This window comes from Amphiura filiformis, chromosome 5 (genome assembly GCF_039555335.1).
Source record: "Amphiura filiformis chromosome 5, Afil_fr2py, whole genome shotgun sequence".
In the NCBI taxonomy this organism is placed as follows: Eukaryota; Metazoa; Echinodermata; class Ophiuroidea; order Amphilepidida; family Amphiuridae; genus Amphiura; species Amphiura filiformis.
Window position 1 is genome coordinate 80418513 of NC_092632.1, and position 18018 is coordinate 80436530.

General features: G+C 36.1%; 1 protein-coding gene across 2 annotated transcripts in view; it reads right to left on the reverse strand.

Annotated features, from left to right (window-relative positions):
• Window positions 1–18018, reverse strand: part of LOC140153801 (uncharacterized) — a 152868-nt gene that overhangs the window by 126503 nt on the left and 8347 nt on the right. The window contains exons 3-5 of one of the 2 annotated variants that reach the window (XR_011859148.1): window positions 15442–15545; window positions 13211–13340; window positions 9314–11872 (exon numbers count right to left, since the gene is read on the reverse strand). Coding sequence is in view for 1 of the 2 variants with exons in the window: in XM_072176657.1 (XP_072032758.1) it covers window positions 11603–11872; window positions 13211–13340; window positions 15442–15545 (504 nt within the window). In the remaining variant the exon portion in view is untranslated. Of the gene's footprint in view, window positions 1–8237; window positions 11873–13210; window positions 13341–15441; window positions 15546–18018 lie in introns of those variants that run through there. The other variant, XM_072176657.1, reaches the window with a different exon arrangement.

The window sequence follows — 18018 nt, forward strand, 5'->3', positions numbered from 1 at the left end:
TAGTGACATCACTCTGTATGTTTAACATACCAATTCTACAAATTACTCTTATCATAAAATGTTTTCTTCATGCACATTCATTAGCCCCCCCCCCCCCATGTGGGCCCCTCCCACATACCCGAAGAGGGGTGGGGGTAAAAAATTTGATGAATCATTGTTTTTATATTGTGCATTATATATATCAATTTCAATCATGTAGGCCATATTATTAGGCCAGGAAAACACTTTGAAGAATGTCTCTCATGTACAAAAGTATAGGAAAGTGAATATTTAAAACCACTTTTTTAGGATGAAGGAAGCATTTTTTTTTTTTTTTTCCAAAACAGGTTTTTATGTCAAAAATTGTCTCTTTTGGGGTGCTAAATCTGCTAAAATGTTTGTCGTCCTGAAATTTTAACCAAAAGCACACTGACCATCAAGGCCCAGGATGGGGTGCCAGTTGGTGGGGGTGGGGGAGGCAGTGGATGCAAGCACAAATGGTTAATTATTGTTTTATTTTTCTGCTTCACATATATCAACGTAAGCCATATTGGTCATCATGATGTAATAAAACCAAAAAACATTTTTTAAGAGTGTCTCTTGTGCATAAAAGTATAGGAAACTCGAAACTTTAAAGCATGTTTTCTGGAAAAAGGAAGCACTTTTTATTAAAAGTGTAGAACAAGCCAGGAGCTTTGAAATGTTCTTTTTACCTTCTGACTTTGGCTTCGGGGGGCTTCGTCCCCTCAACCCCCACCATGGCTTCGCCCCTGGACCCCCGGCCGTAGTCGTGAGCGCTACGCTCACTCTGCTTCGCAAGTGTCCCTATTTCTAGTTTTCAAAAGTTGGCAGGTATGCACTGGGCTGCTGCGACTAGACCACTGGGTATTTTTCTACTTTTTACACACACCTATCTCTGGATCGTTCCGTTCAAAGGTACTTGAAAATTAATTTTTGGGTACTTGGAAGTGCTTGAAAAGTCCTTGAATTTGAAATAGAGGTGGCTGCACGCACCCTGGATATACTTTAGAGATTTTTAAATTAATATAAAACCTGGAGACACATTTAAACAAGGTCGTGTATGCATTTTAAAATCTTAAAAGTTCATTATATTTTTCTGAATTGATGTGTACACAAAATGAGCATTTTTGGGCAATTTTAGCTGATTTTATCAACATTTCCACATTTTTGCATGAAAATTGTCAATTTTTCACATATTTTTATTTTTATTAAATGATTTGTTGATGTAGTTTAATCAACCTACAATGATCTATAGTTGGTTACAGGCCAACAAAGTGGATTGCAGAGATGGAAAACACATAGCAGCATCTAAATTACACACAAATACATGTAGGCTCGCTTCCTATCCCTGTTCGTCTTAGTTATTAGGGGCTCACCACTTTGGTCTATCCTTAGTGTAAAACTGTATGGAATTAGCCTAGCACAGACATTTTCTATTGCAAGATTGTACGGCTTAATAGCAACCATAAAAATAGCAGCCATGAAGACCAACAAGGCAGCAGGATTGGACTGTGCTATAATTGCAGAAGCACTTCAGGGAGGAGGGAATAGCATGATTGATATAATTCTCAAATTCTGTATGGAAGTATTCTCAACGCTGACACCGCCACGTCAATGGGTTACGAATGTAATCATTCCTCTACCAAAGAAAGGTGACCTCTCTCTCATGACAAACTACCGTGGTATTTCGCTTATGTCCATTGCCGCAAAAGTATACAACAAGATCCTTCTGAACAGGATCCGACCTCACATTGATCCTTTACTGAGAAGCAACCAGGCTGGCTTTAGATCAGGTCGCAGCTGTGCTCAGCAAATACACATTTTGAGGAGGATCATGGAAGGCTTCAAGGAGTACCAACTAGGCCTGGCATTTTCGGGTAATTTTGTACCCGGGTACCCGCCACAATTTTCGGGCGGGTAACCGGGTACTGAATACAAAAAAAAAAAAAAAAAAATTTTTTTTTTTTTTTAAGTTTTTATTTTTTTTTCGGTTTTGTAGTGTCTCTGGACCTAGACCTAAATGCCAGGATCATTCATGGTTGACCTAAAAAAAAAAAAAAAAAAAAAAAATTCAAGATATTTTGTTATTTTTTTTTATATGAAAATTGATAATTTGTATTCATGTCATAGTCTATTAATGATTTCAAAATGTATTGAATTTGAATGCATTTTGAAATCATTAATAGACTATGACATGAATACAAATTATCAATTTTCATATTAAAAATAACAAAATATCTTGAAATTTTTTTTTTTTTTTTTTTTTTTTTTAGGTCAACCATGAATGATCCTAGCATTTAGGTCTAGGTCCAGGGACACTACAAAACCGAAAAATAAAACTTAAAAAAAATTTAAAAATTTTTTTTTTTTTTTTTTTTTTTTTTTTTTTTGAATTTCGGGCACCCGGGGAGGGTATTTCCTACCCGGGTAATGTAATCTCGGGCGGGTACCCGTTTACCCGACCGAAAATGCCAGCCTTAGTACCAACTTTCCTTAACACTCACTTTTGTGGACTTCAAAAAAGCCTTCCACTCCATCAACAGGTCCGTCATGTTTTCAGTGCTGCGGCATTATGGAATACCAAAGGTTGTGGTCATTGCCATCCAGGTGCTCTACAAAGACTCCAATAGTGCCGTTATGGTAGATGGCAGTATCTCAGAGCCTTTCCAAGTAACAACTGGAGTGCTTCAGGGTGATGTGTTGGCACCATTCCTGTTCATTATCTTGGTAGACTACCTTCTGAAGAAATCAACTTCTGGAATTGATGCAGGAATTATTACCTACCCACGTCGGTCAAGCAGGTATCCTGCCAAGATGCTGAATGACCTGGATTTTGCTGATGATATTGCCCTGCTGGAATCTTCCATAGCCCGGGCCCAGTCACAGCTTACTAGGACTGCAACTGCAGCAGCAGATCTAGGCCCTGTCATCAGCGCACCTAAGACAGAATATATGTGATCCCCTACTTATGTCAGGTTAGGCATTGAAGTTGTTTATCAGGAAAACTCTTGCCCTCTTGGTCCTAACAGATTTGTTCCTCTCTCTGTCTACTTTCTTGAGATGTTGTAGCCCCATGAGCACTGTATTTGCACAGTAGTGACATTTGATTTATCTGTGGTCCAGCAAGCCAAGTCACGACATTTTCAGGCAGAAGAAGGGATCAATGAAGAGATCATTCAATGAAACCTGTTGTTGTTGATTGTCAAAACATTATTTTGTTTGTAACCATGTTAAAGGCAAATTGGACCAAGAAATTTTTTGAAGAGTTCAGAGAAATAGAAAGGAATAATGACAGAGGTAGGGGTCACTGCAAGTGAATTATTGTGTTAGCAAATTGTAATTTCTGTGGCCCTTTCGATGTGATGTTAAACAGGTAATAAGAGTAGTTTACTTTTGAACCTCTGCTATAGCATTAAGGGGGTACTACACCCCTCGCTAAATTTGTGACTATTTTTGCATTTTTCTCAAAAACTAATTATACACTGGTAACAAAAGTTATGTATATCATAGGGCAAGGAATCCAATTACTACACCGAATTTCAGTGACCCAAGACAAGCGGTTTGTTATCGCTGGCGAGATTACGTAATAATCGGATTAACTACCATAGCAATAGGTGAAAACAATTTTTGAATATACCGCGCTGCACTGATACGTTCACACGGTACCTCTTCATTGAACCATATCATGCTGATTACTTCACCTGTAAGATTAGTATCTTTGAAAAGACCAGTATTGTATTCAATCTATGATTGCAGACATACACAGGTGATGAGTGTAACCTGCTTGTAGTGCAGCGATATGTTCAAAATTGTTTTCACCTATTGCTATGGTAATTAATCCGATTAATTACGTAATCTCGCCAGTGTATTTATGATAAGAAATGAGGTACGGCTGGGATGTATATAAAATGAACCGCTTATCTTGGTTCACTGCAATTTTAGTGTAGTAACTGGATTCCTTGCCCCTATAATATACATAACTTTTGTTACCAGTGTGTTATTATTTTTTGAGAAAAATGTAAAGATAGTCACAAATTTAACACCGGGGTGTAGTACCCCCTTTTAAAGGTATTATCAAATAACATTAAAGCCATATTATAACACTTTCTGAGGAGAACACCCTCACTAAATTTTTAAATTCTGGTTTTTTTTGCTAACTATATTGTAATGTACTATATAGTTAGCAAAGATACTCTGCAAAATTCAAGACTTAAAGGTGCTGTAGTTTTATCAAAATCCGAGATTTTGAATAAAACGCAGGAACCAGCGTTTTATTATTACGATGGAAATACAAATTTTTTTGTCTTATTTTCATTAATCCTTTGGTTTGTACGTACCCTAATTGGCATAGCATGGAAAAGCAGGGAATTCATGCTACTACATTATACTGTTCAGAAAATTGTATTAATTTGTAAACCGTAATATATCAACTTGAATTTTGCAATTGTGACCTCATGAAATGAAATAGACCCTATCGAATAAACTCAACCGGACCAGTATAACAATTGAAATTGCAGACATATCATGTTGGTTGTAAGTGACAGAGGGTCAGGTTCGATCCACAACGATTCACCTGTTTTATTGTGTTATGCAAATTGCCCTGTGGTTACGGTGGACAGAATTTTATTTAAATGAGGATGAGTGACGTAGTGTTCTATAGGGTCTATAGCTCAAATATTATGCATCATCTTGTGAAGTCATTTTTGTAAGCCATTATTGGAAGAACATTTTTCATTAAAACTGAATATCTCACCAATATTCTTGAAACTTGGATGGATCATCAAGGTGAAGCAAGAACTTTGTAACTGGTGAAAGACTTTCACTGAAAGTGCAATCTTATAAAATCATGTAATAAATGTACATTTTATATCAAAGTAGATTTGTGGCTTATAGAATACCATTTGTACTAAAGGCAAAAATGTATGTGCTTTGGAAAAACATGTTCTATCAAGAGAACATTTTCTTGGCAAAATAAATGTTCACCGGGGGCACTAAAATGGGCTATTTCAGTTGAAATCCATACACCCCTGTGGTAGACATAACCTTAATCTCCCATACAGGAGTATGAATTTCAAATGGGGTTACCTGAATGGGTGACTCAGTAACACCCCATGTGTGGGAGACTAAGGTTGTGTCTCCCATAGGGGGTGCATGAATTTCCAATAGGGAAGGATCAGAGTCTTAGCCAGAAATCAGAAACCACCCATCCAAGCAGACACCAAAATTTGACCCTCAAATATAAAACAACTTGTCTATACCCATGGAAGGGTCACTAGGGTCAAATATGTCCTGATTTGGCCTTTACATGTCACTCTGAATTAGTCTCAAGTTCATATGACCTTAAAATCATCTGTTTTAGAGCTATCACATCTGTAAAATCCATTAAATCCACCCGTCTAAAATTAGATTAGGCCGTCTTAAAGACTGGTGGACGCATGGCTGGCTAAGACCTTGGGAAGGATGCTAATTAGGGAAAATATAAAGTGGTCCAATCTGCCTATGTGTGGTGTGATCAAGCAAAATCAGTCTGAAGTTGGGCATATATTCAATTTTCAGTTTTCTACATGATTGTATAATGCATTTGCAAAGCTACATTTTGTAGAAAACCCTATGGAGTGTTTCAAAGACAATAGACAACAAAAGAACTGTTTCCTTTATTTGTCTATATCTGGAATTTACAGCTTGATCAAGTATTATACCGTACAACTGTCCTTTCAACTGGATGCATGGCATGATATTGGTATCAGAAACCATACATTTGTAGCCACATTTCAGTTTTTCAATGCCTCACTATGTGTCAAACTATACTAGGAATTTCAATTGAATGAACACAGATTTCAACAGCTGTTTTAACGATCTAACGGTGGTCGTATTTCAAACTACAACGTGAATGCACAACCTTGGATACATGTATTTTGAATGGATGAAATAAACTGAACTGAACTGAACTGATACAATACTAACCAATCATGAGTGCGTTGGCATGGTTGGATTCACTTCTGCGTTACACACGCACAGTCACACGCGCTGGTGTGCATCGCGCAGTGTACAGAAAAAATCACAGCGCTATGTCAGGCTGTGTTCATTCAATTGAAATATCCACTGGAGGATGTTATTGAATGGACTTGATTATGATAGACATGTACATGTAGTACGCCTGTTCGATTGATTCTGCCTTTCGAAGTCAATCAATTAATGAAGAAAAAACCTTTATGCTTTGTTCAACTACACATAACAATAGGCGAAAATTCAAAGAATACAGAGCAAACTTGCTCCACAAATAGTGCAGATTTGTAAATTCTTTTCACTGTTTGCAGCATAAGTTTAAAGCCATATTTGGGAACTATTATATTGTGCATAGTATTATATGAAATAAAACATTTTATCAAACACAAACATTTGTGTATACAACTGTCCTTGTTTTGTTTAATGACAAAACACATACAAATCCATAGTTCTAAAATGTCAATCTTTGCTGGTAGGCCTTATTGGCCATTTTGCACTTTAATTATAAATAAACGCATATTACTTGATGAGAGAGAAATTAGACAAAATAATACACACTCGCTGATGTTGATGCATGTAATGCACGGGCCCCGAAAGGGAGGAGTGCATTAGACGCATCAACATCAACAATTTTTTTCTAATTTCTTGAATAACAAGTAATATAATTATCTGAGTTCATTAATCCATTTCATACACAAGAAAAAAACAAGATTTTTGCTGTTTTTATAACAAAATTGTCACTTAAATTGTCAACCCGCAAGAAAAATGAACGCGTCCAACAGCACTGCGCGTAGCATGTGGAGTGTGCGCCCGTGCATTAAACACAATCAATACATGGTTTGCTTTTTTCTAATGCTTGCTCTGATTGGTTCTCGCTACCTAAGAGTGTATGAAAATGATGAAATGAACAGGAAATGTGAAAATCCAAATGTTCCATGGGATGGAGAAATTTGTTCTGCCTTGTTGATATCTCGCTCAACATTTGAGCAACATATGGAAGTTTACAATGCAAAAAGGTAGGATTTAAAAACTAAATTGCGCTTAACATGCTCACTATTTGGCCTGACAGTTTTGAGGGTTTGTGCTGCTTATTATTGGCATATTGGAAGGAAATGTCTGTCAATTAAATGACAGGAAAAAGTTGCATTGTGCATGTGACAAGCAAAATAAAAAAAAATGTGAAGAACAAAATTCATTTATCTATCCATAGAAACTCTTCCAATTGCCTTTGATGTTAATGTAAATTTCTTCAAGAAAATGTCTCCAAGCGTAAAACCAGAGATGCTAGATTTCCTACAATATTGTAAAGATTTCCTACTTTTTGTTAAGGTGTTAGACCTGGGATTGACTTATTTTGGTAACTAAACAGCACATCATTCTTAGGTTATACATATATGATGACCATATGGAGAAATACATTTGTGCATAGTTTTATGAATATTAATTAGCTAATTTGTATATTTAATTAGCTGAAAAACCAAGAAACGCCAAAAAATGTAGAGCAAGAACTAAACATCGTATGAAGCTCATTAAGGCATCAAATTAAAGCTCTCAACAAGATCTGTGCATTGAGCCTATTTGTAGAGACTTAGGAGGGTAAGGCTATCAACTGTGTCCAAGAATCATGTCTTGTGAAATTTTCGTCATGGACAACTTTTGTATGGCAGACATTTCACATTGAAGTATGCAGTTAACATTTTCAAAAGTAGGCTCAATGCACAGATCAGGGATTAAAGCATATTCATTCGAAATTTCAGGCCAGTAGGGGGTGTAGTTTTGCGTCCACATTTTTTTGCAATTCCAATATTGGTGAAAATATGAAATACGAGAAAATTGACTTTAAAGTTTACAAAATCAATAATGAATATTAATTAGCTAATTAACATAATTTTGATAATTAGAATGAATATTTTTACTGTTGTAATTACATTTTGATATTCAATGCGACAATATACATGGTTAACTGGTGCATTTTGGATCCGTAATTAATTTGTATTCAATGATTTCTAAAATTTCACTGCCTGAAAACAATACAGTACATAAGAAATAGAATGCATGTATTAATATGGGATAACGCTCATTATGGATTATTTTCGCATTTTCTGTTGACAGTTTTTCATTTGTAAAATTTGAACGGAATGTTCAATTTTGATCAAATAAAAAGTAAAAGAAAGCTGAAAGTTTGGGGAATTTCATACAAAAACCTCAAAAATGACATTTTATCACCCAATCCCAGGTCTAATACCTTAATTCAAATTTCCACATTTTTATTTATTTTTAGCCCATTTTGAGACTTCATAGCCCCAAAACACCCTGGCATTAACATCCATCATCATTGCAAGAATTTTACAGTACTAACTCCTACAAAGAAGACAAATATTAAGGAATCTTGATGACATGTATTGAAGGGATTAGCAGTTATTTTAAACTAGAACAACCTAAAATCAATATTTTTGCAGTTTGGTATAAGGATAGGTTTTTGCTAATGAAGTGATAAACAGAGAATGTGCAAGCAATTTGGGATTTTTTTTTATACATATAATAAAAATGCAGTAAAAAAAAAGATGTTTGCTTGCATATTTTTTTTAAATTGTTGCACGAATGGTGCTGTCAAATTCTGAAACCATGGAGGTGTACGTACGCTGGTAGCACAGTCACCGAGGATAGCAATTTGCACTTACTTATATTATGATGAAATCAGCCTAGAATTAGTTTGGTGCAGTTAGATAAAATAATAACAAAATGTCTGATATCCCTTAAAAGCTTTAATTACAGGAACATAGTTGATTGGCAATCAGCAGGGCTTTGATAACAATTTTAAGCCAATTCCAATGAAACTATCATGTGTACTTTTGCCATTGACAAATATTTTTCACAAGGACTATTTTTGACTTTTTTTTAATTTGATTTGTACGGTTTTTGGCGACCCTGGATAACCCAATAAAGCCTCTATTGAAGCTTATTTCCATTGGGGTCCATTTGAACACCGGGACGGGTTGGGAACAGTCAGGGGTTGACACCAGTGCTGTACAGTGCGACCATTTTAGGCGCATTGGCGACTAGATATTTTCTGATGCGACTAAATTTTCAATCCCTGGCGCCATTGGCCCACTGTTGAAGCTTTAATCGCCAGCAAATGCAAAACATGTATGTAACGTAGCATTAAAGAGTACGAATGTATGCTATGAATATCCATTTATCATGATGTCTCGATGGGGACTTCCTGGAAAATATATAATGGATTGAGTACAGCAGCAATGAACATTCAACACATGTGGCTGTTCAGTTGGCCCCTCAGATTTTTTACCTGGGAGCAAAATATGGGCGCCCAAATTTATAAAGTTAGGAGCCATTGGCGCCTCAATCAGTTTTTGCACTGTACAGCACTGGTTGACACCCTCCTCTTTTCGAAACTAGCTGCAAGATACATGTACAGTATGTCTCTCTGTACACGGGACAGACGGCCTCTGAAGGACAGAGTACTTTCATGGTTCATTTAACCCAATTCTAAATGAACCATGGGGAGAGCGGAAGTCTGAATTTAATCTACAGAGGTTGCCAATTAATTTCAGACATATTTTTACCCAAGTCAATATCCCAGCAAATCTCCATGCACAAAAAGGCAAGTACCCTAACCATTAGGCCACGCTCTCCCATTTTTGTGATATTGGGGGGAGGGAATCTGTCAGTATGTTTGGAAAGTTGACCTTTTTACCCCATGTGTGAATTATTTTAATGAAATTTGAAATAAAGACCTTTGTCTTTAAAGGGGTACTACACCCCTACCCAATTTTGTGCCTATTTTTGCATTTTTCTCAAAAATTATAGCGCATTGGTGACAAGTAAGATATATATTATATAGGGGCAAGGACTACAACTACTGCACTGGAAATTTTATTTCAGCACAGAAAACAGTTGTGGAGTTACAGTCAAAAATGAGGGAAAACCAATATTTGATCAATAAATCAATAACTAATTGCCTTGATTTGCTGAATTTTCAAAGCAGTACTTTTAGTCTTTGCCCCTATAATATACATATCTTACCTGTCACCAATGCGCTGTAATTTTTGAGCAAAATGCAAAAATAAGCACAAAATTGGCCAGGGGTGTAGTACCCCCTTAAAACCACACGTTTAAATTGTGATCATGCCTACTGATGAACGGAAGACAACTCTAAACCTTACATGTCCAAATCCCTTCATATTAACCTGGTTCCATACAGTGCAACGCTCTTGTTGCCTTGGTCATGCTCAGTCAATTGAATACCTGAGTGGAAGAAGGGCCCAACTCCATTTTGTTTTACAAAAATGAGTTAACCCAGCATTTTATTGCTAGCACACTGTTCTTCCTTGTGTGTGAAAGGTGCACCAAAATCCACTCTCTAAATAGTCTTCCACATACACTTAATCATGGTTTTCATGGAAGAAAGGAGTTGGGCCCTTCTTCCACAAATATCGGGTTCAAGAGGAATTTTGTTCACCCATGAAATCTGCTTTTCACTACAATAAACTTTCTTGCTAACATATTACATGCTTCAACTTGTGCAATTAATGGATAATTACCAACTTTCTATAGCTATAACATGTCTGCTTATGGAACTAGCACTTGCAGTATATTAGTGGAAGAAGGGTCCAACTCCAGCTTGTATTAAGACCTGTACCGTTGCCATGGTAACATCATATATAATTTCGAATATATGTAATATTGTATGTTTATGTATTAAAGGTCCCCTTTTTCCACTCAGGTATTCAATTGTAAAAGGCACTTCAGAGGTGAAATACAAGTATGGTTTATTCTTAAACACTTTAGAATGTTCCTGCTATCTTATTGGTTCTTACCTGTGTGATATGACACGATATCACACACTTTAGTGCATGCATGTCAACGCTATACTCAGACGCACTCTGAACCAATCAGAGGTGCATAGCAACCACGGGATTGATCGATTTTATGCCCTAGGTAATTCCTTGTAAAATGTAGGATTTAGTTTGATTAAATTTTGTAATACTGGTATTTTTATTTGAACTGAATGTTTAAGAACGAGAATAAAGGTATTGTTTTTAGCCGCTGTTGTGCATCTATCGTCTCATATAACACAGGCGACATCATTATTTTTGGCGTAAAACTTACTTAAAATAATGATGTCGCTTGTGTTATATGAGACGATAGATGCACAACAGCGGCTAAAAACAATACCTTTATTCTCTAAATATAATCTTTATTCGGCAATCAGCATTACACAGAAATCACAATGACACATTGACCATCCACTACAAAGGGGTCGCGATGTCAGCAGAGCAAATTCCAAGATATGGTCCACTGAATATCTCAACAACAAAAAAAATTTCCCAATGCCTTGTTTTTTACTCCCTTGTAATTTATCATTGTAAAGCTTATTTTGAGAAGAAATGATGTGTTCAATATCTAAAAAAAACAGTGAAAACGCCAACAAAGCAGCCCATTAGTGGTGGACATGCATCTTATTTATGAGTGAATATTTTTGCTATACATGTATGTACACCATGCACTGCTGTAATTGATGTGGATATGTCTTTCTTGACACAACATGGAAACTGCAAAGTTCCGCAAAATTAATTTAAGCAAATATACTAGCATCTTCTTTTGTCTCAATTACTTCTGCACTCTCTTTGACCGTATTGCTTTCAACAGTACCAGCTGCCCCACTAGCCGCTTCTGCTTCTTGAGCCGCTCGTCGCTCATCTACTTTTCTATTTAAAGTTTTCCACAGAAAAAAGCATACCATAAAAAGTCCAGCAGAAGTAATAAAATTGCCACAAAATTGTATGAATTTGAACTTTACATCGTTACGAATCTCCTGTACAGAATGGGACACTTGCTGTTGAATCTGGAAGAGAAAAGAAGAAAATGGTGTAATTATGACGTCATTAATGCTTTGCATGCTTGCCATAGGATTCAAAATGTCCAAGTTCTGACACCAAAATATCAAGAGCTCAAGAACCACTGAACTAGGCTTAATATTGTACTCATTTTCATCTATTTTCATGCATATTCTAAATATGGCCATGAAAATGTACAATTCTGAAATTTTAAAGGAAATTTGAAACTTGTCACCTGCCTGGGGGTCACACTCATACCAAAGTAGTAGCACGCATGCTCGTCCCCAAAAGCGTCGAAAAAGGGTTGATTTTTTACCTTGTGGCGGCGTCGACGTTTTTAGAAAAAAGGGTGCTTTTCAGGTAAAGTTTGGACATTAAGGGTATCTTTTTTCAACTTCAATGGGTTTGTTTTAGAGTTTACGCCATTTAGGGGTCCATTTTAGTTTCTTACGCCATATTTTAGGGGTAAGATTTTCAGAGCCTTACGCCAAAGGGGTGACATTTTGTTCTACACGAAAACGCCATTACGCCATTTAGGGTCCTTTTTTGAGGTGCTGGGACGATCATGCATAGTGACCCCCGGGTCGCCTGCAGTCGACACCCACGTGGAGAGGGTTATTATAAAAAAAATTCTGAATAACCAGACAATTAAGAAATGTATTGTTGCCTATATACATGTATATATAACAGGATCGTTTGATCGAAATATCCTAAAATCAGCAAAATTTGTGATGACTGGCATCTCTGACGTGTATGGAACCTCCGATATCTCTAGCGTAATTGTATACATGTAGGTTCCAGGTTCCTTTCCTTAAAAGACCCTATGCAATAAGCCCAATCGCTATTGTAACTTCCGTTTTTTGGGGCACACTTTTACCTCTGACATATCGGGGAAATTGCTATAATTATTATTAATTTATTTATTATTGTCATAATATTATCTTTAAAAATATTCAATGTTTTTTGGGGTTTGTTTTTATTCTTGTAAAACATTTTAGATTATATTTTGTAAGCACAAAACCAATTTTTCTGAATTTTCTCAATAGGTCAGAGGGCAAAGTGTCCCAAAACTACAAAAACTGTCCCACAGTGCATTGCAAACTTCCAATGCCGATTTGGCTTATTAAAAACCAAACGGAAATGTAAAACAATTGAAATGGCAGCCTTGTCGGAGGACAGTTCTCAAATGACAGAGGGAAGGGTTGGTGGATCAATTCCACAATCTTTCATGCCTACCACTTGCTTTATTGTATTATCATGCTGAACTGAAGGGATCGATGATAGTACATTTTAAGTTCCACTACTTCCTCCCCCCCGACACGCCACTGCCTTGCTCCATAACCTACCTCAATATTTGGAACATCTGACACTCCATTTCTCATGCCTCTCATCTGTTCAAAAGCCACATCTTCTTTATCATATTCTTCCTGCTTGTACTTCATTCTCTGAAGACCAGTTAGCTTCTGTTCTGATTCCCTGAAAAAATTTAATACTTTTGAATTACTCGCATGTCATGTTTTGCATTGTTGCTTTTTAACTTTTAATTTAATATCAGAAAATATATGACTGAAAGCTGAATACATGTATAAACCTCTACATTGTACCTTTACATGTATATACCTAATAGAAAACATGCATGGACAGACTCGGCACACAAGATTGTACAAGTGTGTGATTGTAAATGTACCAAAATCCTGCAGCATTTATATGTGAGTTCAAATGTTTGCTAAGCTGAAAATTTTATTTCCAAAGGTTTAAAAAATATATTAATTAAAGAAACGGAGCTCAGACAGACTGGCATTATAATAAAGGAGAGAAAAAATCAGAACCGTTCGGATTCAAACCAGCGTGCACCAACGATTACATGTCGTATAGCTCACCACCACACGCCACAACAGCTCATGGCGGATCTACCAGCGAATTGAACGTGTAATGATTTTATTCTCTCGAAAATGTCTCACGGCCAATGTAATTTTAATTATAATTAGAGAGGGTGGCCTATCTGCTGTGTCCTGGCAGAACATCAGTCAATATGAGACATTAAATATTAAATGCGAGGATCCAGAGGATGCATGCCTGAGAAAATATATAATAATTAAAGAAAGCGGAGCTCAGACAAACTGGCATTATAATAAAGGAGAGAAAAATCAGAACCGTTCGGATTCGAACCAGCGTGCACTAACGATTACACGTCATATAGCTCGAACTTTACCTACTTCTATGCCTACATTTTCAGTTGACTTACACCTGTTACTTTGATGACAGACAGACAGAACATATTTTACATGGATAAATTTTAACCTTGGCTAATTCCCTAAGGATCTTGAACCAAAAGTCAGGCTTCCACTTTAGGGTAATTGGTAGAAGCTAAAAACTTAATATTGAGCCGATGTTAATGAGGTAATAGTCGCCTAGTACGTTAGTATGCAATTTATAGAGCAATATCTGTTATTTTGTTGAGTAATATATTTTTTGTTCTTTCTTTTCAGTTGTTCATATATTCAAGGTATCCCTCTTGTAAACATGGTTCGTTTTGAAAATGATGATCACATCTGACTGCTTCCTTTTATAGGCAACAGGAACCGTTAATTGAGGGTGTGATGAGTTGGTCAAAGATGTTGTTGAGTGAATATGCCCCCTCGTAATTGTTAAGAGTGTCTTTTCCTTTTCAGCGTATCCAGATGGCCTCTTTTAGCCATGATGGTGGTCTTGTCAGCTTTAGTGTCGATAACGTTTGAGTCCTCCCAATTGATAATAATTAGAAGAGGCTATATGGTCGGTGATAGCTTACTTGTGAATGTCTGTGATAGATTATTTTCGGCTAGCTCGAGTATATGGTTTGCTTTCAAGTTTCTCCACCTCTTTTTGGTGTTCTTTCAAGCGGACTCCAAACGGATGGCCGGTTTCACCAATGTATGAACCAGCACAGTCCCTGCAGGGGGTTTCATAAATCGCCTCCGCTTTTTGTTGAGGGAGAAGTTTGTCCTTGGGATAGGTGGTTTCATAGCAGTTGCGAAGTGATGAGTTGGTCAAAGATGTTGTCACTCAACAACATCTTTGACCAACTCATCATGCCCTCAACGGTTCCTGTTGCCTATAAAAGGAAGCAGTCAGATGTGATGTGTTGCCAGTCTGAGGAAACCACTAGTGAAGTGGTGAAACATCACTAAAATGTGAGTAGTACAACATCATTTTTCACTGGAATTGTTCAAAACGAACCATGTTTACAGTTAAAGCCAACATTCCAAATGAACTTGTTCAAAGATCCTCTTGTATCATTTATTGACCCTTGATGTGTTTTGTGTCCTCATCCGTTGGATTCACCATTACCCACTTTAGGTGAAAGTCAGTTCTTCTGTGCCGAACTGACCAAGTGGGGCTTCCTGTTTAAGAGATCTTTAAGGTCTGATTTCTCTAAGCTTGGCTAGTGGTCAGGCTTCCTAAGCCAGCTGAGCAGGCTAGCCCTACCTATGTAGATGCATTTGATTGATTCATCTATCTAGTAATAGGCTATTTTATACACATCTCTACGGGACTGGCATTTACTAGCTTGGGTCGTTAGTTAAGTTTTACCTACCTGATTGTGTCCTTTAACTGCTGCATCTTTCTGAGTGCTTCTTCCCTTTCCTCATCCAGCCTCTTCTTGTGAACTTTAGTTTGTTGGACATTAGCCTGAAGTTCCTACATGAACATATGACATAAAAATGGGATATGGTCGCCTGTCATAAGTTGGGTACAATTTCCATTACATGGTCAAAAATGACAAAAAATGTGTTTTTGGATATGTTGTATATATTGACAATCTCTAATAATTAACACCATTTTTAACCTTAAAGCAATATTATAACATTTTCAAACAAAATAGATTAGCATTTCTTTGCCATAAAATGTTAGCTTTTACTGTCAGATATATCCCTTTTATTTTTGAGCGAACAACTACGGCAAAGCAAAGAAATTTGGAATTTACTACCAGCGCACATGTCGCCAATACATACCACTCCTTCGGTTATGTTGTGTACGACCCTTTGTTGTGTATATCACCGTCATTTCACATACGCTGCATACATACTGTGTGTTATGAACATCGTGTATGCGTTCGACTAACGATTCCATCGTAATAATAAATGGCTGAATCAGCCTTTTATTCAAAATCTCTGATTTTGACAAAACTACTGCACCTAGAGTCTTGATTTTTGCAGTGAGGGTATATTGGTTTAATAAAGTACAATTTAATCGTGTAAAAAAATGAATTAAAAAAATTCAGTGAGGGCGTCCTCCTCAGCAAATGTTATAATATGGCTTTAACACATGCTTAATTTTTGAGATAATACTTAATTAGTAATTAATTAATACACAGGTGTCTATGTAAATCTCAATTTTCAAATGGTCGCATGTCATAAGTTGGGTACAATTTCAATTACATGGTCAAAAATGACAAAAAATGTATTTTTTGATATGTTGTATATATTGACAACCTCTAATAATTAACACCATTTTTAAACATAACACATGCTTAATTTATGAGATAATGCTTAATTACTAATTAATTAATACACAGGCGTCTATGTAAATCTCAATTTTCAAATGCATTTTTCTCAAATCGGACCTCAATTACAAAAATGACTGTAAAATTTTTATTTTATGCAAGAATGGCATCAGATTTGGAGGATATGTTCTCAATACATTAATGCTTCAAATGAATTATTTAAAATAATTGTACGTATGTTATTTACATTGTGAAGGTCAATGACCTTTTTACGAGTAATTAGCGAGACGGTTATTCTATTATTGAGGAAATGAATATCAAGAAGAGAAATGTACATTAGCATGTTGCTAAAAATACTGAAATTCAACTAGAATTTCATCAAAAAAAAAAAAAATGGAACATATAACCCGTTAAGGTGGCGCTACACCTGTTGATAAATTTGTGACTATTTTTGCATTTTTCTCAAAAAATAATAACACACTGGTAACAAAAGTTATGTATATTATAGGGGTAAGGAATCCAGTTACTACACTTGAATTCCAGTGACTCAAGACAAGCTGTATGTTATATTTATGGTAAGAAAAGAGGTACCGCTAGAATGTACCTCATTTCTTAACATATATAATGAACCCCTTGTCTTGAATCACTGAAATTTCAGTGAAGTAATTGGAGTCCTTATCCTATAATATACATAACTTTTGTTACTGCATTCAGTGCGTAGTTACTTTTTGAGAAAAATGCAAAATTAGTCAAAAAAATTTATCAGGGGGTGTAGTACCACCTTAAGTAGTCAGTAATTGTTTTAGTTGTACAAATTCAACATTCAAAGCTGTCAATACATCATAATAGCCTCACTAGATTTGAAAAAGTAACCAGTAGTTTTGACATGCTGACATGTGAATTTTCACATAGGCCCTATTGCACACCCCCGCATCCGCCTGCTCCACATCCGCCTGCTCCTCCACCCCTGGCATTTTTCGTTTCAACTGATGTGATTTTTTTATTGAATAATGTATAATTATATGCTTCAGTAGACTGAAAGAGAATAATATTAGGCTTAAAATGAGGTATCAACCACTGCTGTAGGATATGGGGTTACGGAAAGCCAATCAAATTTGTAACGCAATTTTCCGAAAAATGTAATCCCTCCACCCTTTTTGCATACCCAACTTATGACATGCGACCAAATGCGTTTTTCTCAAATCGGACCTCAATTACAAAAATGACTGTAAATTTTTTATTTTATGCAAGAATGTCATCAGATTTGGAGGATATGTTCTGAATACATTAATGCTTCAAATGAACTTTTTAAAATAATTGTACGTAAGTTAATTACATTGTGAAGGTCAATGACCTTTTTACAAGTAATTAGCAAGATGGTTATTCTATTATTGAGGAAATGAATATCAAGAAGAGAAATGAACATTAGCATATTGCTAAAATTACTGAAATTCAACTAGGATTTCATTAAAAATGAAAAAAATGGAACATATAACCCTTTAAGGTGGTACTACACACCTTAATAAATTTGTGACTATTTTTGCATTTTTCTCAAAAAATAATATCACACTGGTAACAAAAGTCATGTATATTAGAGGGGTCAAGAATCCAGTTACTACACTGGAATTTCAGTGACTCAAGACAAGCGGTACATTATTTATGATAAGA